Here is a 26,155-nt window from a genome sequence, read left to right on the forward strand (position 1 = left end):
GTTTAATGAACCACCTTGGCAACTGCTCAAGGGTGTAGCTGAGAACTACTATGGTTTAAAGCTTCACTTCTACATATAGTCACCTTTTGGTTATCTTCTATATTTTTCAAGGAATTCCTATCTTGTTTCCTTGTTTTATTCAATGCACAACTTCTGCAGGGTTCTGTATTATCCTTGTGCACTTGCAGTATAAGTTTGAGTTAGAAAGAGTTACTGGAGACACAGTCCAAGACAAACCACTGTTCCCTGAGAGGATTTTTGACTTCTGAGCTTGTGTTTGCATTCCTGCAGGTGATGATAATGGGAAGAAGGCCAACAACCCCAACCACTGTAACTGCATCATAGACCAAATCTTCACAGGTGGACTGCAGTCGGATGTTACCTGTCAAGTCTGCCAGTAAGTCACTTTTCCTGATCCTGGGCTCTGATTCAAAGCTGCACCCCCTCCAGTGCAGTGCACTGAGCCTTTCCTCTCTTGAGTACCAATAAATACTGGCAAAACTCCAGAAAGACAAGAACTGTGTTAGTGCAGCACCTTGAGGCACCAGCACAGATTTCCCAGAGAAGCTGTGGCTGCCCCATCCCTGGCAGTGTTCAGTGCCAGGCTGGATGGAGCTCTGAGCAGCCTGGTCTAGTGGAAAGTGTCCCTGCCCATAGCAAGGGCTGGAATGAGATGATGTTTAAGGTCTCTTCCAACCAAACCATCCTGGGATTCTCTAATTCTATAATTCAGTCAGCTAAATGCAATCAATTGTCACTTAACTGTCACATGTTAACACATACCTAAAAAGCTGCCTAGGAAGTACTGCAGGCTTATGCACACAAACCTTTTACTAGTCTGGAAAAGGTTGTTGTTTTCCAAGACCATAAAGAAAATACTTCCAAGATCTCTTTGAATTTCAGTATATATAATTGCAACTACCTTTGAGAAAATTCTGATATAGAACCACATTTTCCTTCAGTCAGGAGCCTCATGTATCATCAGGAGAGGTTTCAAAGAGGCTGATGCCTAATGTAATCTCAGGTACCAGAAAAAAGCCTTTACAAGAGTATGGAAAAATGTATTTATTGTCCTACTCTGTACTGGAACAAGTTGACTTCTCATTGGAGATGTTTGGTGTTGCCATAGTGCAGAAGTCAGAGTTCTTGTTTTTTGTTCTGCCTTGCATTCTTGCTGTCCTGCTCATGGGCTGGGCTTGTTTGAATCTGCTTTTATTCTCAGTTTCCTGGAGGGATTTGCAAAAGATTTACTGTAAGGAAAACATAGGAAATTTTGTTCTTTGCCTGATAGAGACACAGAATCCTTATGTGATAATGCAAAGCTTGATTTCTTATGACACAATATTAACATTGATGAAACTTTGACAAAAGAAGTTTTCTTTTGAAATTGACAACTATGAAGCAGAGGGAAAAGGCAGAATATTGAAGGCTTAATGAGATTTCAGAGTGGAAACCACTGCTTTTAGGGGAAGAGAGAACTCAAAAAATAAGTGTAACAGGGCACTTAGACCCCTGAAGTTCTCTTAAAAATGTGGATGCTGGAAGAAAAGATTTGAGTCAATAGCAGTTAAAATTTTGAGCAGCTTTTTCCACAGTCTGTCTGTTGGCCTGTCTTCAGCTGTTTGTAGATAACGCTGATAGAGAGCACAAGCTACTGCTTGGTGCAGTTATTCTTTGGCCCCTCATATGCCAAAGGCTGTAGGAGATGCTGAGAGGAACTGCAAAACTGAATTCAGTGCACTGCTGGACAGCAAGACTATTTTTAAATCCTTCTCTTTTTTGAGGTAGCCTCAAGCACCATCTTCCATGTCTTGAGCAGGCAAGACCAGCTTGTATGCTAGTTGGATGGCACATAGCTGTTATCACAGATGTTAACTGGTTTATACTGGTCAGTAGTGCCTCTGTCCCAGAGCAGCTCTGCTTTGAGTCTCAGGGCTCCAGTGAGCGTGAGACTTTCTTAAATACTTTTATTTTGCATTTAATACATCACATACATTTCCCCAAACATACAGCTTTTAAATGTGCAGGGAAACGATCGATTGTGGGTGAACACTCTGGAGCAGCTCTGTTTTCTGTCATCTCTGAGTGCCCTCTAGGGGTGATGGAGATCCCAAAGCCCTTCAAATTAAGCACCTGGAGTGCACCCCAAAGTGAGAGAGAAACTGTTCATTTGGCTTCCTTTAAAGGTGTGTGGAACCCTTCTGTTTCCCACAGTGGTGTTTCCACGACGATAGACCCCTTCTGGGACATCAGTTTGGATCTGCCAGGCTCCTCCACCCCCTTCTGGCCGCTGAGTCCGGGCAGCGATGGCAGCGTGGTCAATGGGGAAAGCCACGTGTCGGGCACCACCACCCTCACAGACTGCTTGAGAAGGTATGGCCTGCCACAGACACAGCTTGGGCTTGGAGAGAGGGAATTTGGCTTCATCTTCTTCTCCAGGTGGCTCTGAGCACTGGGTGCTTTCTCACAGCTCTGTTCCATACAGCATTATACACGTATTTTTGTTGTTTCTCTATAAGAAAGGAAGAAGTCTCAGAGCAACAATAAGCACTCAAAGCCTTTTGCCACATGATGTAAGAAAACAAATTTTGCATTGGCTACTGCCAGAAAATGGGGTTTTACATGATCAAAATCACTAAAGTCTATCTCCTTTTTCTTCATTCTGGTGGCTGAGGAAGCACATTAAAAGAATTTACATTGCATTTGATATTTATCTAAATTCTAACACTAAGCAGGAATCAGATTTTGCTCTGAGCACAACTGAGAGTCAGCTACTGCCAGCTTAGTTGCAGGGATGCCATTAAGGATTAAAGGAATGGAGCTTTCAAAAAGAAAAATTCTGAGGCTGACAGGCATCTTGGAAACTGATACCTGGGGAGAAGGTTATGGCTTTGTGTACAGTTCACCTGGATCTTTCAGCAGATCTGAAAGTCATTCTCCTGTGGCAAATGCAGATATTTGCCTAAGAAAGAGGTTACCTGGAGCTTGATGCTGTTAAGATCAATAATTTTAAGGAAATGAGGGAATTAGTACACATGAAAAATTGCTGATGCAGAAAGACATCAAGAGGCAAAACCAATTGAATTTTGGTAATTTTCTTCAACATAGAGATTAGTAGAAGCAAAGTTGATGATAGGGAAGGAAAAACATCCAGGTTCAAAGATACTTCCGGAAAGTATGGATTTTGGAAAGAAGTTGAACTCTAATAGATAAAGAGGATGGATCTATGTTTTTATCCAAAAGTTAGCAAGAAAGAAAGTGTGTAACTGCATGTCAGTGTGGCCATGCAGCTGAAATTACCCTGAAGAAGGAAGGATTGAGCAGGATTGTGACACAAAAATGGAAAAATACGAACATTCCAAACAACTATCAGAGCAAGTTTATAAGCCTTTTTAGAGACTTATGGATAAACAAATACAAAGCATAAGAAAGAAAAAACAGAGAATGATGACACATAGGCCAGGTAAAGGAAATCTTGTTAATTAATCAGGAAGCTGTGATGTCATTTAATGCTGGAGGCTGCTTTGGCCATAGTTAGAGTGAGGGTGAGGGACAAACTGACACCATGTTGCACTCACATTCTTCATTTAATGAAGAAACTTAAAGTTTTTAACTATATTTTTGAAATATTTCACCTCAAAAATCCTAGTTACAAGGCAGCCTCTGGGGAAATTGTTGATTTTCCTTTTGAAAATCTAAACTTGGAGGAAAGGACTCAGAAAGGAAAGTCCATGGTCCTGGCCTTTCTATGCTGAGTTTCTGGAAAAGAGAGACTTTGCTTTATTTTGTAGTATGAACATTGAGGTAGTCCATTTTCTGTGAGCTCTTCCCTGTTCCCTAATGGTTTCTTCCCATGGCTCCTTTGAGCAGTTCTGTCTGAAAATTTTGAAAGAGATTTTTGTCAACAAAGGTTTTTTAGAAGGGTATCTGTATTTTGAAAAGAACTTTGTGTTTACAGGCCTTTCTATCTCAGAGCTTTGATCCCAGCCCTGGAGGGCTACAAGGTAGAATAGTGTGTTGCAGAAGAGTGTCTTCCATATCAATGTTTCTGGGTTTGAAAACCAAAGATCTTTCTTTGCTTTCTGTATGAAAATGAGCTGCTCTGCTGTAGGAGATGAACTGACACTGAGCTCCTTTCTCAGCCACTGATTCACTTCAGTGCAAGTTAGAGCCATGATCCATGTCACATTTGGATATCTGAGCCTTAGCACTTCACATTATTATGGTTTGATTGTAGGTATTTCCAAAATTATTTAAAACCCACTGACTCTTGTCTGTTGTGGTGCCAGTGACCCACAAGTAAAAGCGTTTCCAGCACATGTCAAAAACCATCTGATTGTTTCATGCATTCCTTTCCTTTTCAATATTTTTTTAGGTTTACAAGGCCAGAACATCTAGGAAGCAGTGCCAAAATCAAATGTAGTGGTTGCCATAGCTACCAAGAATCTACCAAACAACTCACTATGAAGAAGTTACCCATTGTGGCCTGTTTTCATCTCAAAGTAAGTTCACGGGGGGCCAGCAGAGCAGAGGATGTGATTTCCTCTCTGACAGGATGAGCTGAATTCTTGGACGTGTCTTCTGGCTTTCACTGACTAAACTTTTATGATATAAATTAATATAAAGAACATCTTGCCTCGCCCAGCTAGATTTTCTGTTAAGATTGTGTTACATTATCTCTGATGTAGCTTTGCAGTGTGTCTGGGGGAACTTAACCAGCTTGAATCTAGAGACAGAATGGAAGGCTGGTCCAAAACCTGAACCAGCACAGAAACCAATCTCCAGTTACACGCCCTCATCCTACATGGTACAATTTTTACACTTGCACTGAAAGTTTGCCACTGTATTGAAGGAAAAGCATGGAAAAGTTCTGAGGGAAGTCAAGGTGAATGTGCTTCACTCCTTTCCTATACTTAGTTCAGTATTTGTGTAATTCAAAATGACTGAAGACCTTTTGGAAAATAAATTATTTTCCCTAAGTGATTGTGTTGTCCTGTCTATGCAAAATGCAAATTTCATTTTGTGTATTAATGCAAAAGAGAAACACAAAAGATAAGAATTACAGAAATCTCAGCTTTTCACATCTGGATCTGTTGCTAGGGACTTGTAACAGCATCACAATTGGAAAATAATTAACTTGAAGTGTAAATAGAGAAGAATTTCTGAGAAATGGAGAGGGAAGCTGCCTCTAAATAGAAACTCATTCATCTCTTTCTGGTATTTGTTCCTGTTCCAATTTAATGTTCAGTGAAGGAGATGAGGAGAGGGTGGTGGGTATTGCAGGCCCCTTTTGGCTGAGGGACGAGGTTTTTTTTGTTAGCATACTCAATTTTTTGCCTTAATTTGAATGGGTATTCCTGTGTAGGTTTGACTCCTGTCACTTGAGATGATTGGATGGGTGGATTCAGAGTGTGACTCCGAAGGCAAACTCTGTTATCACCAGTTCTGTGAGCCAGGGTAGGCAGCAGCCATGGGTTTGAATAGCCCTGGTGCAAATGAGCACTGCTTTGGGTAAAGGCTCTGTGTGTTCTCCTTATTTAATATATTTTTTCTTTGATATCACGTGGGAATAGGTTTGTATGCATAGATAACAAGGTAAATAAGCTAATTAATACTGTGTTAACATTGAGCCCACAAATGGTGGTTTATTTTCCTGCTAGAAATATGCTGTTATTTATATGGACATTCCCATAGAGCTGGTAGGAAAAATCTGGGGCTGTCCCTGCATAGTGACTGCTAATGTGCTTTCATGTTACTGTTTTTAAGCTTAGTACATTTATAAAAACCATAAAATTTACCCTTTGTCTAAAGAAGAAACCTCTTGCCTTTGCCTGCAGCGGTTTGAACACTCAGCCAAACTGAGGCGGAAGATCACTACGTATGTCTCGTTTCCACTGGAGCTGGACATGACACCTTTCATGGCTTCCAGGTGGGCTCCAAGTCCAAAACCCCTCACAGAGCTGGCCTGAACTGGTTCCCACTTCACACACGTGCAGCATAAAACAAGGAGCATACGTGAGGGTACAGAACAGTGTCTGTGGTGGTACTTCTGCCATGAGCTGCTCTGTGGAAGCTGTGGTTTGTCTAAACCCATTTTTAGATTAACTGTTCAGTTTCATGTGCCTGAAAAGGATTTATATTTACACATTGTGGTGGGATTCTTTAATTAATGTGTGTTATGTTTCTGGTCGCCTGTTAAATTTATAGACCCAGATCCATCCTGCCTTCAGATCCCTGCTTTGGTCCTATCCCCTCAGTGCCCACCCACCTGCCATCCTGTGCAGTTGGCCAACCTAATCCCCAGCCAGTATTCCTGAAGTTATAAAAATCCTTCCTTTTTATTCCTGTGCATAGGCAAATCTGGGGGTTTTTGTTTAGTACCTTCAACTTCTGTTTAGAGAATGCTGCAAGAAGCAAAAGCATAGCCCAGATTAAAATAGAAACAGCAAGACTTCTCCCACCTCCCAGGTTTGTGGAAGACGTGGCATTTATATAAATGCACCTTTATGAAAGGAATTTAATCAGCTTAATTAAAAAGTATTTGTCAAACATTCATGCAAATATGCAAGAGGATATTCAGATTTCATTTATATCTGAAGCAGTGCAGAAAGCCCCAAACCATGGTATCTCTTAACAGAGAGACTCTATTTGATGCTGAAATTTTACTTACAATTTCAAGCTTTGCCTGCACTCCTTATTTCCCAGGAAAAAAAGTAGATGCTTCTACCAAGAGAGAAAGGAGAGCCCTGCAGCTCTGTTAAATACCGTTATATTAAGGATATATGGTTTATTCCAATATATTCTTGAGACTTCCTTGTTCATCTATGGTGAATTCTCCCTGGATAGAACAGACTCTGCTGATTAAAGGTACCCAGCATAATGGAATAGAGATGGGATAATCAGCAGGCATAACTCAGCAGTCTGAATTTCACCAGCTAGGAAATCAGCAGCATAATCCTATTGCTGCTGTCAAAACACAAAATGAATTTAGGAGTCAGAGTCAAGATGATCGACCCATTACAATATAAAGGATTGATGTAATTAGATAATTTCCCAGGTTTCAAATACAAATATTTTCTTAACCTGTTCTTAAGCTTTTTGGATAAAACATTTGACATAAACAGATGTGTATTTGCAGCACCAAAGCCTTGACCAGGAGGAGAAATGGTGTTTGTGATGTAGCACTGCTGTGAGAGCAAATAAAACATCTTTAGCATCCTAATCAGCCCTTTTTGCTGCTCAGCTGGAATAAGGACCTGGATTCAGAAAACAGGCTGTGTGTCATGTCACAGCAATTTCCTGGGTTTGGGAAGCCACTGCTTTAAGTGACTGGATTTTTGTGTGTGTGTGTGTTGCAGTAAAGAGAGCAGAATGAACGGGCAGTACCAGCAGCCGACGGATAGTCTAAACAATGATAATAAGTAAGTGGTACATTCCATGACTCCTATTGTGAAAGGTAGTTGCCTTCTAGAAGGAGATAGTGTTGCTTTATATCCTGCAGTGCCAGTGCATTACCATATCTGACAGCACAGTAACTCTGGAATGTTGCAAAATAAATCTTCGCTCACTGCAGTTCCTGCCCTTCCGTGGGGCTGTGGCAGCTGTTCCAGAGCTGAGGGTGATACCCTCAAATGGTCTCTGGGCAAAATGAAATGCTGTGGTCACAATGTTCATTACAAGGGATGGGTGTTTCCTTGAAATATTCCTCTTCCTATTGCAATGGCAAAGGGAGTTCCAGAGGACCAAAGAAAATTAATAGGATGCTGACACTCAAAGTCAGGAACAGATGATCCCAGTAATCCTGGGGTCTATTGGGCAGGTATTGATTCCAGTCAGAATAAATGATGGACTGGTGTGGGACTTGCTCAAGAATGTAAAGGGGGTGTTGGAAACCAGTATCCATTGCTTTATGGGAATAGAAATGGTCACACAAACCTTACCTCTTCAGTTAAATAAGGTTACAAGTTTCATTGCTGCTGTTGTGTATTTAAATTCAAGGCACTTGGTTTGCCACTAAAAGTTTCAGTAAGAAACTGGAACCACACAAAGATGTAAAACCAAACTCAGCAGGTCTTAGTGCAGGTGTCACCAGGCAGGTACCAGGCAGGTGTTCTGCAGTGCTAGAAAAGGTCTGAAGGTAACACAGCTGATCACTTTTGAGGTTTGCACATGCCTTAACTGGGAGAAATTGTTAAAAATTAAGCAGATTTAGGTAATGAGAGCAAAGGTGCCTGGATTCCTCAGGGATCTGGGTGCCAGGGAACAGCTGGGGTAAAGTCAGAAGGCTCCAGCTGGGACTGGAGTGTGCTGTCCATCCTAGCTGGATCAAGGACTCCCCTAGAGACAGTGGCTCTGTAGGCAGTCAGTGAATAGCTGCCTTGTTGTGGCACCACTGTGTCAAAAGTGTTCTGTGAATTTTCAACTTGAGTAGGACAATATCAAGTGAGATTAGAGAGATTATTTTACCATTATGTAGCTGTGCTTGTGTCACACACAAAGTGTGAGGGCAGCATTTTATGAAAGAGTTAAAGAGAGTTTAAAGAGAGTGGAAAATGCTTGAAAAAGAGCCACTAGTGTATTTAAGACTGGAAATAAAATCTTACCTTAGAACAAAAGAGCCAAAGACTTCAGTCTTGCACTTCAAAAAAAAAAAAAAAAAGTAAAAAGAAAACAAGAGCAACTTGCTGATCAGTATCTTTTTTAGAACAGAGGTGGGCCTGCAAGTTTTCAGGCAAGTGCACAGCAGCATCTGAGAGCTGGAAGTTGAGTATGAATATATTCAGTATTTCAAAATAAGTACAGGCTTTGCAGATTAAGGACAGTTAAATCAATTCAGCAGTTTATCATCGGAAATATCTAAGATTACCTCCTTCCCCATACCTCAAATGCATGTTTTCTGGTTCACTAGAATAAATCAAGGAAGTAGAAGATCAGACTGGATAATCAGTGGTCCTCTTCAGGAATGCACCAATATTGATCTATTTTAGAAGCAAATTTGGTAGCCAGTATTGGTAAAGCTAACAGTGATCACCAGACTGGAGAGCTGCAGAAATAGAAAGGAAAAGAAATATTTTTTCCCCTGGGCAAGGCCACCCTCTTCCCCACTAGTGTTAATCTGGTGTTTTACTGATGGAACAGATCCTTTAGCATTGCTATGTGTGCTTATGAACCGAAGTTTCTGCCTGTCTGAAATGCCTGTTGCTTTCCCCCTTTTGAAGCACATATTCATGGTGTGTTTTCTGTCCCAGGTATTCCTTGTTTGCAGTAGTTAATCACCAGGGAACCTTGGAGAGTGGGCACTATACCAGCTTCATCCGGCAGCACAAGGACCAGTGGTTCAAGTGTGATGATGCCATTATCACCAAGGCAAGCATTAAGGATGTGCTAGACAGTGAAGGGTAAGTGGTCCCCTGGGAAGGGGAAAGGAAGGCAAACTTTGACCTTTTTTGGGTTTTTCTTACTTTAAAAAACCCCTTTTAATCATAGAGAAGGATAATTTCTCTCTTGAATATCCCCTGTAATGCACAGTGCTTCAGCATGGAGACTGCACAGTCACATTTACCCATAATTGCTTTATAACCATGGATTTGCTGAAGAGAAGGGAAGGACAAGGGACATCAGGTGACTGCAATGTCTGGAACTGGTGCTCATGTCCAAACTGCTGCTAATGGAATGGATTCTGAAAACCAAAGTGATGTGATCCCCCAGTGCAGGAGCAGTGTTTATCTCTGTGACACAATCCAGTCTGTGCCTGCAGAACCTTTGGATTATGATGAGTGTAAAAGATTTGAAGAAAAGCCATTAAGGAAGTGCTGTGCCCTAGAATAGCAAGGCTCTATGGGAGACAGGTAGAGAACATGAGCTGTTTCTTAGCTCATGGCTTTAAATTAATCTCAGATTGACATTATGGCTTCTGATATTTATATTATACAAGCTTTGGGAGGACAGAGCAGTATTTTTCAAGGGAAGCACTGTATGTTCCTCATTTGAGGGAGACACTGGGGACTGGTTTATGTTCCAAGAAAAAAGCAACTTAAAATCTGAAGTCTTCATTTTGCATTTTCAACTATGGACTTGGTACTGCAGAGATAAGTCTTTACCATTCTTGTTTTAATTATTCATGACATGTTTAAGGATTGCTGCAGGCACAATGTTCAGGTTGTAATTTTTAAAATTTTCCCGTTTTTCCTTTTTTTAAACTTCAATCGGGAAGTAAAAACAGAAATCTATTATAGCTGAATTTTAGTGTTAAATGACTTGACAGGGAACTTCTGCTTTGAGGTGAGCAGAGGAATGATTTTGTTGTAATTCAGTAACACATGCCTGGTGCTCAGGTGGGGTTATGCCCATGGAAGAACCTGCCAGAGGCAAGGAGGAGAGGATGTACAGCACAACTATTGCCCATAAAGGCTGGTTTGAGCTTTGATGCATTTCCCTGGTTCAGATAAAGGCTGACACAGTAGCTCCGTGTCGTGTGAAGGAATCCATAGGGCTTGGATGGAATTATAAAAGTTGGAATGTCTCAGAAGTGCTCTGAGGACTCCCAGGTGGCTGTGTCAGAGTGGTTAAGGGTTGTGTGGAGATCAGTCCCCTTGTTCTGTGTGACTGCTGAGGGGCTGGGCTCCCTTCTGTACCAGTACACCCACAGCAATCAGGGTCAGGAACAACTTCATCCTTCAAAACACCAGATTTGAGTGCAGACTGACACATCAGATATTTGACTGGGACATGGTCGTTCACCCACATGGCTGCATCTTCATTTTACTTCTGTTCCAGCAAATGGGAGGCAGTTTGCAGTAATCCTGGTCTGATCTCTGGTAGTGTGACTCTAAAGCAACAGCTGTCTCTTAAAGCACATTTATTTTGTGTCATGTTAGTGTTTAATGGTTGCTGCCTGTCTGAGCACCAACAGAATCCAATCTTCCAGAGTTTTCAGGTCCTGAGTAGATTTTATAAGGTTTGACTCCTTCATAGAATCATGGAATGGCCTGGCTAAGAAAAGACCTTAAATCTCATCTCACTCCAGCCCCCTGCCATGGTCAGGGACACCTTTCACTATCCCAGGTTGCTCCAAGCCCTGTCCCTGGCCTTGAACACTTCCAGGGATGGGGATCCCATGGGGTTTCTCTTGGATGTACAGCTGTTCAGTTCCTGAGTGGGTGGTAAAATTGTCAGCTGGCTTCCCTCCTTCTCATCCCTGCTTAGTGTCCCTGGAATCTCCTCAAATTAAAAAGAAAACCAAAATTAACTGCCCTCATGTGTTATGGTTGCATCAATGGAAACTCACCTGCTTTGCTACACAGCTGACACTGTCCCTCTGCTCTCTTCCAGATATTTGCTGTTCTATCACAAACAGTTCCTGGAGTATGAATAGCCTTATCCAGCAGCTTGTCAGATGTAAACAAGGAAGAAACAACACAAGCCTTCTGAATCGACACACAAACCTACCTGAAAAGAAAAGACCCATTACAAACCAACTCGCACTGAGCTGTAACAGGACCTACTTGACACTGACTCACAGCCTGGAGAGTGAGAAATGAACAATGTCCGACGTGTGTGCAGTCCCACGAGCACAGAAAGGGGGAAAAGAGGCTGCAGTCAGTCACTTAACAGAGGAAATATGAAATGAAAGGAATGCTCTGGGTGGGGGAAATGGGAGAGAGGAGTCCGGGCACTGGTACATCTCCTGTGTTCCTCCAAAATGTGTGTGGGAAGGCAAAGGATTCTACCCTCATCTCCATAAAGCATCTTCTCCATTTGGTGCTTCAGCTCCAACGACCAATCATATAACAGTTAAAATTAAAAATCCAAACCCATTTTTTTATGCATATGGGTCTGAAAGCAGTAGAGTGGAGGAGGAGGGGATGAGACAACTAAAGGACTTTGCAAGTATCTTTTTATTTGTGAATTTTAGTTATTAAATAAATACAGTATGAAACTATTAGGCTCTTTTTTTTCCAACAACCATAAAAGAAATCCTGGATTGTGGAACTGAAGCTGCAGTACTCAGACAGGTTTTCAAGCATGCCTGCTTGCACAGGTAATGTTCAATGCCATCGGACTGCTCATCCAAAAGCATCAGCACAGATTCTGTTGTTTGAGCCCTTTTTTGTTTTGTTTTCTATAAATAGCTATTTTCTTAATTTTTTTCCTTTTATTCCTTTTTTTCACGAGAATGAAATTCATAAATGCAACCATCAGTAAAAATGAATGAATTGGTGTGTTTATACTGTAAGAGTGGTCTTGGTTCTTTTTGGTTTTGTTTTGTTGTTTTTTTTTTAATCTTGTGAATAAGTTTGAATTTCTCAAAAGCGCTTATTTTGTTGTTGCTGGTTTTGGTTTGGTTTTTTTTTTTCCTCCTGCTGCTTTCCAAAGGTGGATTTATATATATCTGACACTTGAGAGAACCTCAGTGGTGAAAAATGTACCATCTGTTGGGAATGGTCGCTGCCGGGGCAGCTTTGAGCGATGGATCTGCTGCTATTGAGCCCTTCTGCAGTGCTCTAAGTAAACAACACATTTTCCTGGTATGTGCTAGGCTGGTATTGGTTCCTTGTATCCTCCCACATGGATTAACTCTTCACACGCTCTTCTCCTCCTGCAGTGGCACAGCCTGTGTGTCGGTGCTCTCAGCTCGCAGCTCTGGGGCCTTTCCTCCCCTTCCATCGAGGTTCCAGCAGGAGCTGCTCGTGCTGGATCTTGCTCTCAGGAGCTTGGGCTTGGGCGTGGAATTGCAGCCTGGGAGAGGAAGCCTTCAGAACAGAGCTGGAAGAGCAGAACCAGCTTTGTTCTCCCGTGTGGAGAAGGTGAAGTGTCGGCTCTGCACTGTGTAAATTGGTGTCACACCGAAAGTCACAGAATGGTTTGGGTTGGACTTTCAGGATCATCTTGTTCCAGCCCCTGCCATGGGCAGGGACACCTTCCACTATCCCAGGTTGCTCCAAGCCCCGTCCAGCCTGGCCTTGGACACTTCCAGGGATCCAGAGAAGCCACAGCTTCTCTGATCTTTAAGCTCTGCATAAATCCCCAGGCAGCCATTCCTCAGCTTCGCCAATGTGGAAAGGCAGGGAGGGATCTAAGCCTTTAGTTTGTGCTCCAGGAATGAGGTGCAGGTGTCTAACACAGTCTGATAAATAGAAAAACAGGAAAATAAAGGGAATCGAGTGTGTTTGGGTTTTAAATTACCATCTTACAAGAGCAGCCGAACAGGTGGAATTCTTTTGATTTGCATACAGACTGGAATAGTACGAGGAGGTTTTGTACATCCGTGACAGGGGACGGAGGAGGAAAGGACAAGTGGAAGCAGCTCGAGCCAGACCCAGGAGGTTGGGTGTGGCGTGGGAAAGCCAGAAAGTGCTTTTAGCTACATTTTCATGTCCCTCAGCCACTCAAGCAGAGATAAAGCTTTGCCTGATGCTGGTGAGTGATGGAAAAAGCAGAAATGTGAGAATTGGTTCGAGGGATCCTGCTCAGAATCAGTGCCCTTAACTTGGTGTGTGGGGGTGCCCGGGTGCTGCCGAGACCATCGCGTTCCCTGCCTGTGTAACAATTTAATTTCCATTTGTGCTGGAAATTTTAAGCTGAGCATTCCTGCGCTGGAGCGCGGCTGGGGAGCTGCAGGAGGGAGATGGGAGATGGGCGATATGAGATGGGAGATGGGAGATGGGCGATGTGAGATGGGCGATGGGAGATGGGCGATGGGAGATGGGAGATGGGCGATGTGAGATGGGCGATGGGCGATGTGAGATGGGCGATGGGAGATGGGCAATGGGCGATGGGAGATGGGAGATGGGCGATGGGAGATGGGCGATGTGAGATGGGCGATGTGAGATGGGCGATGGGAGATGGGCGATGGGAGATGGGAGATGGGAGATGGGCGATGTGAGATGGGAGATGGGCGATGGGAGATGGGCAATGGGCGATGGGAGATGGGAGATGGGCGATGGGAGATGGGCGATGTGAGATGGGCGATGGGCGATGGGAGATGGGCAATGGGCGATGGGAGATGGGAGATGGGCGATGGGAGATGGGAGATGGGCGATGGGAGATGGGCGATGAGCGATGGGAGATGGGCGATGGGTGATGGGAGATGGGCGATGGGAGATGGGCGATGGGAGATGGGAGATGGGAGATGGGCGATGGGAGATGGGCGATGGGCGATGGGAGATGGGCGATGTGAGATGGGCGATGGGAGATGGGCGATGGGAGATGGGCGATGGGAGATGGGCGATGGGAGATGTGCCGGGCGCTCCCGCAGGAGAGCGGCCCCTCCTTCCCCCGAGCGAGCCCGGCGTGGTGCGGATGCCGTGCCACGCTCTCTGCTGCTCTTTAATAATGCAGCACCTTGCGGAGGAAGGCAGCCGCCAGCCTCTCGCCGTCCCAGCGCCGCTGCATCGCCGCTCCCGGCTGGACGAGCGCCGCCACCCCGCGGCCGCGCCCGCCGAGGGTGAGGATGACTCCGGCGCTGCCTTCGCTTTGCGACGCCGAGCTCTGAGCCTTTGGCTGCCCTTTCAATGGATTCTGTTTCCATTGCGGCTGCTGCTGCAGCCGGCTTTGTTAAGCCCTCAGGAACAAATTGTTTAGGGACGAGGCAGCCGTATAAATCACCCTTAATTTTCCCTCCCCGCCCATCTGGTGGAGAGGGTTCTGCTCTGTGCGACTGCACCGGCGCAGATGGTTCTCGGGGGGAGCTTTCAAGGCTCTCTTTCTGGTTTCAAAAGCAGAATTCTTAGGGTATTAAAAGGTCTATTATTCTTTTCTTCCCCCTCTCCCGCCTACCAGCCCACCCCCCGTGTCCCTGCTCGAATCACACCAGGTTCTGTTTCCAGCAGCAGTAAATCCATGCCGGTTCCGAGAGGAGGGGACAGCATTTTCCCTTTTCCTGTAAAAATGGAAGAGCAGCTGCTGGCGTATGAGCAGCGCTGCCCCTCACGCTGCTTTCTCTCCAACACAGGCTCCTCTCCCCCTCCATCCCTCCAGCAGCAGCCGGGCAGCTCAATGCGCTGCACGGTTCCCGGCAGAGCCGGGAGTTTCTCCGTGGAACTCCCTCAACATCGCCGAGCAGCCGAAGGGAGGGTGAAGCAAAGCCTCCCTGACGTGGTGACAGCCAGCAGTGCCAGCTCCTCATCCAGGGCAGCACTTTGGGCTTGACCTGTTTATTTTGAGGTACATTTTCTGGCGGCACAGCTGGATCTGTTGGGAGGAGGCGTTTGCAGGAATGGCTGGAAACAAAGAGTGGCGCAGCGACGCCGGCTCACGGCGGGGTGTGCTCCGCTACCTGCCAGCAGTGAACACAGCTCTCCAGGGGACACAAAAATGGCCAGAAAGTGCTTTTAGCTACATTGTCACATCCCTCAGCCACTCGAGTGGCGATAAAGCTTTGCCTGATGCTGCTGCCTGATGGAAAAAAAGCAGAAATGTGAGAATTGGTTAAACCCTGGGCGGGGGATCCTGCTCAGCATCAGTGCCCTTAATTCCATGTGGCTTGATCCATCCCATCTGGAATTGCTGGTGTCCTGTACATAGTGTCCCTCCAGCATTGGAACTGATGCCTCCAGGTATGACCCTTCAGAGCTGCTGGCCAGGGGCTGTAAAATGCCAAAATCCATTGATTCCTCTTGGCTCTCCTGCTAAGGGGGTTTGTTATTTTCCTGCTAATTTGTTCGAGTTGCTCCCTGTTACCTTTTCTCTTGTAGTTACATTCCCACAAGGAGAGGAGGGTGAGGGATGCTCCTCTCTTGTGTCTGGGCAGGATTTGGCCTCGAGTGTTTTCCCCAATTTTTGGACATCACATGGTGCCAGGAGGAGCAGCCCTGTCCCAGCCCTGGCTTTGCCTGGTGTGAGGTGAGTGACCTCCTGAGCCAGCTGGGGCAGGAGTTCCTGGTGCCACACAGGGTGAGCTCCTGCTCTCACTAGCACAGGCATGGCCCTAAAATCCTTCTCATTTGAATAATTGATGCCTCTTGATCCTCCAGGGATGCCCTAATTGCAGCACGGGTGGCATGTGTTCACTTAATTCTGTCCTGTTTTTAAATAAGGTTCTGAATCTCTCTATAAATATCATGGTTCCTGGAGGTGACACTTGAAGGTCTGTAGGTCACCAGAGCTGGACTGGATCCATGTGTCCCCAGGAGCTCCCTGCTGGCAAGGGGCAGCCTGGTGAGGCACTGGCTGCTGCTGAGGGTTTTCCTTCTCCTGAATTCCCTGTCCTTGCTGGGAAGTGCCTGGGCAGAGAGGGCACAGAGCTGAGGCCAGGGGAGGATGTGCTGGTGCTGCCCCAAGGTCAGTGCAAAACCTTCACCTGGAGCAGTGATTGCAGCTCTGGAGCCCCTGACAAACAGGATGTGCAACTGTGGGGTGAGTCCTGAGAGCTGCTCTGAGGGCTGGAGCAGCCATGGAGCCAGGCTGGGACAAGAGAAGGCTCCAGGGAGAGCTCAGAGCCCCTTCCAGGGCCAAAAGGAGCTCCAGGAGAGCTGGAGGGGGACTGGGGACAAGGGGTGGAGGGACAGGACACAGGGAATGACTCCCCAGTGCCAGGGGCAGGGTTGGATGGGATATTGGAAAGGAATTCCTCCCTGGGAGGGTGGGCAGGCCCTGGCACAGGGTGCCCAAAGAAGTCCTGGATCCCTGGAAGTGCCCAAGGCCAGGTTGGACAGAACTTGGAGCAGCCTGGGATGGTGGAAAGTGTCCCTGCCATGGCAGGGGATGGAATGTGATAATCTTTAGGATTCCTTCCAACCCAAACATCCTGCAGAGTTTGGGAAGGGAAACCCAGAGCAGGAGGAGATGTGGGGCTGTCGGTGCTGGGGGCTGAGGGGGGATCAGGGTCCCAGTGAGGGTGGGGGACATGGTGCTGCAGGAAGGAGCGAGGGCTGAGGAGAAGCCAAGAGACTTTGGAGGTCTGAGCACAAACAGGAACCTGAGGAGAGGAGAACAGGAGCAGAGCAGGAATGCAAAGGGAGGCTGAAGGATGTAGGAGATGAGCAGCAGAGCCAGAGCTGGTGCGAGGGCAGGAGAGGGACTGGGCAGGAACTGAGAGCCTGGGGAAGCTGAGGGATCCATGCCAGGCTGAGGCTGAGCAGGGGTGGAGGCCAAGGTGATTTTGGGGGCTGAAAGACTTTTGGAGTTCTAGAGGAACTGGGTTGCTACTGATGGCACAGAATTTGGGGCTGTGGGGTAGGAAACCACAGGAGCTGAGAGCAGGAGAGCAGAGGGCCTGGAGCAGATTCCACAGGAGCTGAGGCTGTGGAAGGTGCTGCTGTGAGAGGGGAGGCCAAGAGGGTCTCCAGGTGTGCTGGGACACAGAGAAGGTCTGGAGGTTGGGATGCCCACGGACTGGAGGTGCTGAGGGAGTGGGAGGTGACCAGAGTGAAAGGCTCAACCTCCCAGGTGATGCCTTTTTTAATGATAAAAAAGTATTTACATTTAAAGGAATGTGTAATATAGAAGGGGTAGAATCTGTTATATATATGTTTTTTCCAGCTGTCTGCTTTCCCAGCACCAATTTGTGCACATATCGAATTACATTTATTGTTTCAAGTTTAAAGTTCTAATTTAAGACAGTGGAGGGGATGGGCTTCTACCAGGAGTGATTCCTTGGGGGAAAAAAAATCCTACAGTCTCCTTTAGTGGAAATGAGAACTTCAAATTACACATTGAAACTCCTATTTTTCCAGGATAGCTTTCAAAGCCAGGTTAGATAAAAGTATTCTCTCAAAGCAGCTTTATCTCCAGCTGATCCCTCACTTTTACCAGCTCTTCAGAATAACCCAGGTCAGATATACATAAATCCAGTTTTGTAGAAAGATCTGAGCCTTGGATGAATTTTCATATTTAAACCCAGTTCCGTTGAGGGCTTTGGTGCCTGTCCCAGCTCCTCATGTACAGCATCGTGTCCTGGTCATGAGGCAAAGCCTGACCATCACCCATGGCAGTGCTGGAAACTGGCACTGGAGCTTCCCACACTGGCTCCTTATCAATTTCACCAGGAAATCCTTGGATCCAATTCCACGTCTGAGACAGCTGTGCTGAAAATTGTTCTGATTCATGAAGGAATCTCCAGCAGGGAGAGGTGAGCTCTCCATGGGGAGCAGTGGGCACCACCCGAGCCTTTGCAGGGATGCTGGTGGTGCAACCAGGATGGAAACCCCCCATGAGCTGTCCCCAGTGGCCAGGATGCACCCAGGTCAAGCTGGAGGATGAAGTCAGATGCTGCTACATGGGAAGTGACTTCTTTCACTGGGAGTGCACAAGAATAATGGGAATTTGGTTTCCTGAGTGGAAGCAAACAGCTCTGTGACACCTCCAGCCCTGTCTGTGTCCTGCAGCCCTTGGCACAGCCCAGGCTGGGCAGAGGCTGTTCAGTCACTGGCAACAGAGGGTGAAGCAGCTTTGGTTTGGGGGCAGAGAGAGCATCCCTCCGTGCTGGAACACCCTCGGGTCACACCATGGGTGTCTTCTCCTGGGCAGGAGAGCAGATGATTTTGAAGTGGCCGTCGTCGGGGCTGGGAACGGCCCCGGCGCTTCCCGCGCTGCAGATCCCGGAGAAGGAGGGAGCAGCCCTTTCCCCAGGGTGGCAGGAGCTGCTGTGGCAGGATTTGGTCTCTTGTACAGCAGAGCCGTGTCCAGGGAAGCAGAAGCCACAGGTTTCCACTGGCTCTGGGATTCTGATGCTGGTGAATCCATCAGCAACGCTGCCAGCTTCTACCAGCCCATCTGCAAATAAACTCGGCGTCAGCTGAGGGGCCCAGGAGCAGCTTCCACCTGGGAATGCTCTGAAGTGCTGCACTAGAACCTGTGAAAAACTGGTCCTGGGACTGGAGAGGACACCCAGCTCCCAGCATGGATTCGCTTCATCAGCTAGAACACCCAGAAAATCTCTCCAAACCTGGTGGTTTATCTTAAAAATGATCCTTTGATCCCTCTGTCCTTCAGCAAAGCAGACAAGAATGGCTTGAGGGACAGTCCTTGGAGTGACAGGTGTCACATTGGTTCATGGGGTCTTCCTCTGTGATTTTTGACATTGATGGCTTTGAGGTGGATGCATGTAGACATGGATGTGTGTGATGTGTGTGCAGATATAGGTAAGTAGGCAATTTTTCTTTGGAAAAGCAGGAGAGAAGGAAAGGAGGAAGAATAAAACCACCTTTTCCATGTTGAATTGTTCCACATTAACCTTTCTTCTTTTCTCCCTAACACAAGGACTTGTGAAGCCCCTCTGGCTGCAGAACTAGGAGTGGGTTTTTGTGGGACAGGTGTTTGTTTTGGAAGAGGGTTGGCTTTGGTCCCCTCAGCCTCTGGATGGAGAGTGGAGAGGTGCTGCCCATGGAGCAGCACCAATAGAGCTGTGCCCGGGGAGAGAGTGACTGAGGGGTTGGGGTGCAGAATCGGGCACAGGGGTCCAATCCTGCTCCTCTTCCAGGCTCGCATTTGTTATCTTTGCCTTTTCTCCCTCCCTGCTTTTTTTCTGGCAGCCCGAGCCTGCCCCCACAAGCTCCCCACCCTCTCCCAGTGCTGCCAGCACCCACCTTTGGCAGGGTCCTCCCTGCAGTGGCAGGTGCCAGCGCTGGCCTGGCAGGAGACGGCCTCTCCCTTCCTGCGCAGGTGGGTCCAGCCCAGGAGCAGGGAGCAGAGGAGGGAGCAGAGGCAGAGCCCCAGCAGCAGGTACAGCACCAGCCACGGCTCCTGCTCCGCGCACGCCTTCTGCTCCAGCCCGGCCGCCGGCCCCGCGGGCGTGGCTGTGGGGCAGGAGAGATGGGGCAGCTCAGACACCTCTGCGGTGCCTCCCTGGGAGGGAGAGAGCTGGCAGCGCCTGTGTCCTCCCTGGGAGACTTTGGGAGCAGCTCTGTGTCCCCCCTGCTCGCTGGCACTCCTCCGTGAAGCGAGAAGAGCAGATCCCTTCGCACGCCCCATCCGCTCCCTTCCCCATCTTCAGGGATCGTCTCAACCCCCGTGTAGGACTTGGCGATCTTCCTGTCCCCTCCTGTCCCCTCCTGTCCCCTCCTGTCCCCTCCTGCTGCCCCTCCCCGAGGGCTGGGGCAGCTCAGCCGGGTGGGATCCACAGCTGCCAGCCCCACCCTGCCCGGGGGAGCTGCCCAACCTAAAAGCACCGGCACACGGCAGGGAAAAGCCACTGTGGGATGGAGAAAATGGGAAAGAGATGCCCTGGCTGCTTTTCCCCAGCCCCGCTGATGGCAGCCCCCAAGGGTGCAGCTCCCTGGGACAAGGAGGGGATTTCTGCTGCCCTTCCCCGACTCACGCTCGCAGGACAGGGCACATTCCCGGGGGTGCTGCCCGCACACCGAGCTGCACTTGATGCAGTTCTTCACGAGATCGTCGTAGTAAAATCCAGGTCTCCTGTTGCAGTCCATGGACTCTGCGGGAGGGGAGGGAGATGACCACGGTGTCCCAGCACCCCAATTCATGAGGAGGAGCCCAGCTCGCTGCTCTGCCAGGCACAGGGTGGCACCGCTGCCCAAGCACTGACAGCTCTGCAGGGCTGCCGGGGGGACAGAGCTGGGATTTGGGTGGGGTTTGGCTGGAGAGCCGGGGAAAGGCGTCTGCAGGCAGCTGCCCGCGGAGGGGATGGTCTCAGGCAGCCAGGGATCCCCTGGCAGCTCCTGGCTGCTGCTCTCCGAGCTGCTGCTGCTGCCCTGGGGCTTGCACAGCTTTGTGGGACACACCAGAACCTGCCTCAGGATGTCAGGAACAGCATCTCCTGTCCTCGGGGAGGAGACGTTCACTTGTGGCTGCTGAATCAGCCCTGGGATGGGTGAAGCCGCCTCAGCCCGTGACTCATGGAAGGGCGCTGGGACAGGGCTGGGCTGCAAAGTTCATTTGTCCCTTGTCCTCCTCCCCAGCTGTTTTCAGGACACCTCAGGGCCTGTCCCAGGCTGGGGGTTTATTGCTATCCACATCCCTGCCTTTGGAGGTGGGGTGGCCCCAGTAGGGAGCAGGAGTGCTGGTGCAGCCTTGTGACCCCAGAAGGGAGCAGTGCAGAGGTGCAGGCACCTGGTCCTGAGCTGTTGCCAGCCCCAGCCCATCCATGGGGAGCTGTCACATCCCCCTGTGGTTTTGGCTTGAAGCTCTGCAAAGCTGAGCTGGCTCAGCTGGTTCCCTGCCCCATCCCTGGAAGTGTCCAAGGCCAGGTTGGATGGGGCTTGGAGCAACCCGGGATAGTGGAAGGTGTCCCTGCCCATGGCAGGGGGCTGGAACTGGATGAGAACTCAGCTCCCTACCAGCTCAAACCATCCCAGGCTGATCCTCCCTCCCATCCCTGACTCTCCCATGCAGGGCACCCAGCACTCACCACACACAGCATCACACTTCCTGGCCAGGGACTGCCCGCAGGCGAGGCTGCAGGGGATGCACTGGGAAACGAGGGTGTCCCAGTACTCCTGGTCTGTGCAGTTCTTCATGGCATCCTGCCCCACTCGTGGCCCATCCATGGCTGCAGGACAGAGGCACAGGTAGGTACGGGGTGGCCACCATGGGGCTGCTCTGCAGCCACCTCGTCCCTTTCTAGGGTTGGGACCCCTGGCAGGGAGATGCTGGCTGTCCCTCAGCCCCCTCTGGTCCCAGGCTTGAGCAGCCAAATCTGCTTTCCAAGCTGCTTGTGTGCCCTGTGCCAGTCCCAGGGGACACACAGAGAGCCCACCCTGGCCTAGAGGTGCCCCCAAGCTGTGCCCCGAGGGTCTGGGGGTCCCTGCACCTGCCAGTGGGAGCAAAGCCCTGGGGACTATTACTGTCCTTGCAGGCTTCTCTGAAAGTGCCAGAACCACGACCTTGTGTGTCATTCCTGCCCTTTCTCTTGGGTGTTCCGGTGTCATAGTGAAACCAGGCTGATGTGTAAGACATGTCAGATCAGAAGAAGGAGGGAAATCTCCCCAGGAGACTTTAGGCACCAGTTTAACCAGTACCAGCTAGAGGTGGACGTGCTCCTGTCCCTATCACGGGCTGCTTTCCCATCCTCTGCTGCCCCAGTGCTCCCACTGCCCCTGTGCACTGGGTGTGATGCCAGAGGCACGGGAGCAGTTCTCAGCAGCATAAAAATCATCAAAACCTCACATTTTGAAGAATTAGCTGGCTGGTAACAGCTCCTGTGTTGTGCCAGTCGCGGGGTCTGCAGAGGAGCAGCTGCAGAAGCTCTGACCCAGCAGGAGGGTGGCCCTGGTGGCAATGTCCCCTTTGGTGCCTGAGAGAGCTCCCGGGAGCCTCGTCCCCCCAGGAGCTGAGCCTGGAGCTGCAGCTGCTTCCTGCAGGGTGGAAGATGCTGGTGCTGATGGGGCCCAAAGGTTTAAGACCTCCCCAAGCTGCAGAGTCATCCTCTGCATGTCCAAAGGCTGAGCTGCTGCTTTGGCAGAGCCAAACCTTTGTTTTTTATACAGAAAATCCCCTGTGCCCTGCCAGGATTTCTCCTCTCTCTCCAGGACTCAGAGATTGGGCACTTGGCACGTCTGTCCTGCCCCTGCCCAGCCAGCACCTTCCCTGCAGGATGGGCTGGGTCCTACCTGGGCCAGCACATGGGAAACCCTCCCACTCCCAGGGAAAAATCCTCTCTGCACTGGGATGCTGGCCTGACACTCCCAGTTGTTCAATTAATACTGCTATAAAATGAAATAATGACTTTCTGTCGAGCTGACTGGAGACATCCCCAGGGCAGAGCAAGGCTCAGGCCATTGCTCTCCTCAGGCACTCTTGGAAGAAACTGGGTTTTGTATCCAGAGAAGCCCCCAGGGGTGGCAGGAAGCCCTTTGGGGGTTCCTGTGAGCCCTGGGGATGGCAGGGAGCTGAGCCATCCTGACCTAGGTGGGGTTTCCCATGGGATGATTGATGGGAGGCAGATCTGGGGCTGTGTTAAAGCTGAGGGGCTGCAGGCTGGGAACCTCCCTCCCAGTGCTGTGAGGACACGTCCGAGGAGATGTTTGGCCTCATCTAGGACAGACCTCCCCCTCCTTGGGGAGTCCCAAGGTACATGTGGTGCTCCCAGCACAGACTTCTCAGCCATGATTTTCCAGCAGAGCCAGGTGAGTCTTTCCCTCTTCCTCTCAACCACCAGACCCCTCTGAACTCCCCCACAGACCCCTCATGCCAAGCTTTAAGCAACCACAGGACAAAGGGAAATGGCTTTAAGCTGAAGGAAGGTAAATTTAGATTAGTTATTAAGAAAAAATTCTTTCCTGTGAGGGTGGGGAGGCCCTGGCACAGGCTGCCCAGAGAAGCTGTGGCTGCCCCATCCCTGGAAGTGTTCCAGGCCAGGTTGGACAGGGCTTGGAGCCACCTGGGACAGGGGAAGGTGTCCCTGCCCATGGCATGGAGCTGGAACTGGATGAGAATTCAGCTCCCTACCAGCTCAAACCATTCTGTGATTCCCTCTCCAGCCCCACAGCACTGACCACCTTCAGCAGGATGGGAACTCTGAGCAGACCCTCCACTCCCTGCTGGCACTGGGAGCCTGCCCAGCCCCCAGCCCTGGCCCCCAAGCCCCCCACCCCGTGCCCCCCAGCCCCTCCATGGGGTCACTCACGTCTGGCTCTGCAGCAGTGGCTACTCCCCCTCAGCTCCAGCCATGGCCCCACGAGCTGCAGCCCCGAGCCCCTGCATGCCTCAGGGGTTATTATTAGAGAGATTTGGTTAATGCCTGGCTGTGCATTTCCTGGGGCTTCCCCTTGTCCCTTCCATGCAAATTGGCTGCACACTCAGTGCCTTGCATTGGCTCGTGGGGTCCTGGGCTGCTGGGGACAGGGTGGGGGACACTGTGGGGTGAGGTGTCACCAGGACCAGGGACAGGTGTCCTGGGCCAGGTGGCCACATTTCAGAGGGCCTTGGTGGAGTGGGAGCTCTGCAGCACCTCTCTTGCATCATGGACTGCAGCAGAATCCCAGAATCAGAAAGGCTGGAAAAGCCCTCTGAGGTCATCGAGTCCAACCATGGCCCCAGCACTGCCACATCCACTGAGGAGCCACAAGTGCCACACTTAAACAGCTTTTAAATCCCTCCAGGGGTGGTGGTTTCAGCACTGCAGCCTGTGCCAGTGGGATGTTTCCTCCAGGGGAAGGTGTTTCACTCTGTGCAAGAGGCAATGCCAGGACCAAGCACTGCTGGGAGCATCCATCCTCTCCGTGTCCTTGGGATGGTCAGCACGAGCCACTGTCCTGTCTCCTGCTCACAGCTCACAGAACATCTCTGGAGCCCCGTGAGGTGCCTTAAACACTGATTTTCTCAGGTGCATCCACGTCTGGGAGGCAGGAGGGCTGTGCTATGTCCTGCATGGGCAGCTGAGTCCTGGCTGGGCTGGGGGCACAAAGCATTAATAGCTCATAAATAGCACATTAATAAGTCATTAACAGCACATTAATAGCTCATTAATAGCACAGCTTGTTTTCACAGAGGCAAAGAGCCCCCTCTGCACTGCTGGCAGCCTCCAGAGGTTTCCCCCTGCTCCTGCAGGGATGCTGGGCATGGCCTTGGCAGTGGCACCAGGAAGGGGCACGAGGTGCTGGGAGCGTGGCAGAACTGTGACCCAGCTCAGTCCAGAGGGACCTTTCTCAAGAAGCAGCTGAAGGAAGAAGGAAGCAGCAATACCTGTGACTAAAAACATTCGTGGAGCAGCATCAAGGGCTCTTCTGTTCGGTTCAAAAACTCCCGGTTTGTGCTTGCCACGTGCAGCTGGAGAGGCCAGAGGATGTTTTGCTACTGTGTCCATTGCAGGGGCATTGGAGGCTGATCCTGCTCATGGGGAGCAGAGCCCAAAGCAGAGGAGCCCTGCACCTTGTGGCCCATCACATCCCAGCTCCTGAAGGAGGAGGAAAAGCAGCGCTGGCACCATCAGTGCACCACAGGGCTTGGAGCAAGGAGCAGCACCACGCCACAGGGACACTGCCCCATGCCACATGCCACATGTCTGGTACAAAGGATGAGATCGCTGCTGTGCTGAGCCTCCCCCTGGGAGGGAAATCACGATTTTGGCGTTGCCTGAGCTGGCTGAGTGTGGCAGAGCAGGGAGATGGCCCCAGCCTGCTGCTCTCGGGGTTTTGCAGGGGAAACTCGCCTCTGTAAATAGTACCAGAGACTTGCAGTTTCCACCCTGGTGAGCCCTCAAGAGGGAAGTGAGAAGCACTTGGGGGTGGTTTGTCCCTCCTCGCTGAGCAGGGATCAGGCAGTGTGGTTTCAGCTGTAGAATTCTGGGGCTGTCTGGACTGGAGCCCCATTTCTTCGGCCGTGTGGCCTCACCCCCTGTGCCCCAGACACCATCACCCCCTCCTGCAGCCCCTGAGGGCACTCTGGCTCTCCAGCACCTCCAGACGTGGTGCCCCATGAGCTCCTGGCTCACAGCCAAGGCAGTGGCTGCCACCCTGCCATGCCTGGGGCTGTTCCTGTGGTTTGGGCAGCCACCACCAGCCTCCTGTTCCTGATTTCTGGATTAAACCTTTCCTTTGCTGAGTTCACTGGTTCCCCAGAGCATCAACCAGCAGCTCCCCGTGCATCCTCCCAGTGCCATGCATCCTTCTGCATCCCTCTGCAGGGCTTTGCATCCCCCTGCATCCCCCCACGTGGTTTTGCAGCCTGCGATGCCCATCTGCACCTGCCTCTGGAGGTGCCACACTCTTTTTGGGGTGACAGAGCCCAGTTTTTTTCCTGACAACAAAATCTGTTTTTCTGCTGGGCTCTTGCCATAGTGGCAGCGCTGCAAGGAAAGCTGCAGGTAACAAGCAGACAGGGTGGATAATGTTTGGCTCTGAAGCTTTTAGGGGGTGCTTTGCCTTCCCCTTGAGCAGCTTTGCTGGGATGATTTCCTCCCCTCAGCCCCTCTGCTTTTAGCAGCCCCGAGCCTTGGCCAGGACATTTGCTCACACACGTGCTCCCTTTAGGACCTGAAAAGAAGAGGCTGTGGGGGAAGAAGGGGAAGAGGAGCCTTTTTCGGTCGAAACTGCCAACTGTGGGGCCAGGCTGAGCGCAGACGGCTCCGAGGGCTCGTTTCTGTCACCCCAATTCCCCGCGGGGCCGCTGGGGCCAGGACGTGCCTGTCCTGGGACATCCCCCCTGTCCTGCCACCGTCCCCTCACGGCACCCCCCAGAGTCACCGCACGACAGCCACCGCTGCCACCCGGCTTCGTGCATGGCCGTGGGGACAGCAGGGCTCTGCAGGGCCGTGGCT

At 49.8% G+C, this 26,155-nt stretch overlaps 2 protein-coding genes across 4 annotated transcripts in view; one reads left to right on the forward strand and one right to left on the reverse strand.

Annotated features, from left to right (window-relative positions):
• The window catches only part of USP22 (ubiquitin specific peptidase 22), an 88,170-nt gene extending 76,229 nt beyond the window's left edge, over positions 1 to 11,941 (forward strand). For all 3 annotated transcript variants that reach the window (XM_021549780.3, XM_021549797.3, XM_021549787.3), the window contains 7 exons: positions 292 to 397; positions 2,215 to 2,373; positions 4,376 to 4,502; positions 5,838 to 5,929; positions 7,359 to 7,421; positions 9,249 to 9,398; positions 11,332 to 11,941. In XM_021549780.3, the coding sequence (XP_021405455.1) occupies positions 292 to 397; positions 2,215 to 2,373; positions 4,376 to 4,502; positions 5,838 to 5,929; positions 7,359 to 7,421; positions 9,249 to 9,398; positions 11,332 to 11,374 (740 nt within the window). In that variant the 3' untranslated portion in view covers positions 11,375 to 11,941. The remainder of the gene's footprint in view (positions 1 to 291; positions 398 to 2,214; positions 2,374 to 4,375; positions 4,503 to 5,837; positions 5,930 to 7,358; positions 7,422 to 9,248; positions 9,399 to 11,331) is intronic.
• Positions 11,942 to 18,439: 6,498 nt separating this feature from the next.
• TNFRSF13B (TNF receptor superfamily member 13B) lies at positions 18,440 to 23,596 on the reverse strand. The gene is made up of 5 exons (XM_031506156.2): positions 23,525 to 23,596; positions 21,308 to 21,448; positions 20,258 to 20,374; positions 19,527 to 19,736; positions 18,440 to 18,714 (listed from the first exon to the last, which is right to left on the reverse strand). The coding sequence occupies exons 2-5, from the start codon at positions 21,444 to 21,446 to the stop codon at positions 18,440 to 18,442; spliced, it is 741 nt and encodes a 246-aa protein (XP_031362016.2). The 5' UTR covers positions 21,447 to 21,448; positions 23,525 to 23,596.
• Positions 23,597 to 26,155: the final 2,559 nt, after the last annotated feature.

Source organism: Lonchura striata, chromosome 16 (genome assembly GCF_046129695.1).
Source record: "Lonchura striata isolate bLonStr1 chromosome 16, bLonStr1.mat, whole genome shotgun sequence".
In the NCBI taxonomy this organism is placed as follows: Eukaryota; Metazoa; Chordata; class Aves; order Passeriformes; family Estrildidae; genus Lonchura; species Lonchura striata.

What these genes read in the sequence shown, in the direction of transcription:
- TNFRSF13B (XM_031506156.2), bottom strand. Translation starts at nt 21,446, where the DNA reads ATGGATGGGCCACGAGTGGGGCAGGATGCCATGAAGAACTGCACAGAC. An exon ending in ATGTGCCCTGTCCTGCGAGC is followed by an intron (nt 19,737 to 20,257) that starts GTGAGTCGGGGA and finishes CCTGCCCCACAG; the next exon opens with CCACGCCCGCGGGGCCGGCG. An exon ending in CAGGGAGGACCCTGCCAAAG is followed by an intron (nt 18,715 to 19,526) that starts GTGGGTGCTGGC and finishes GTTTATTTGCAG; the next exon opens with ATGGGCTGGTAGAAGCTGGC.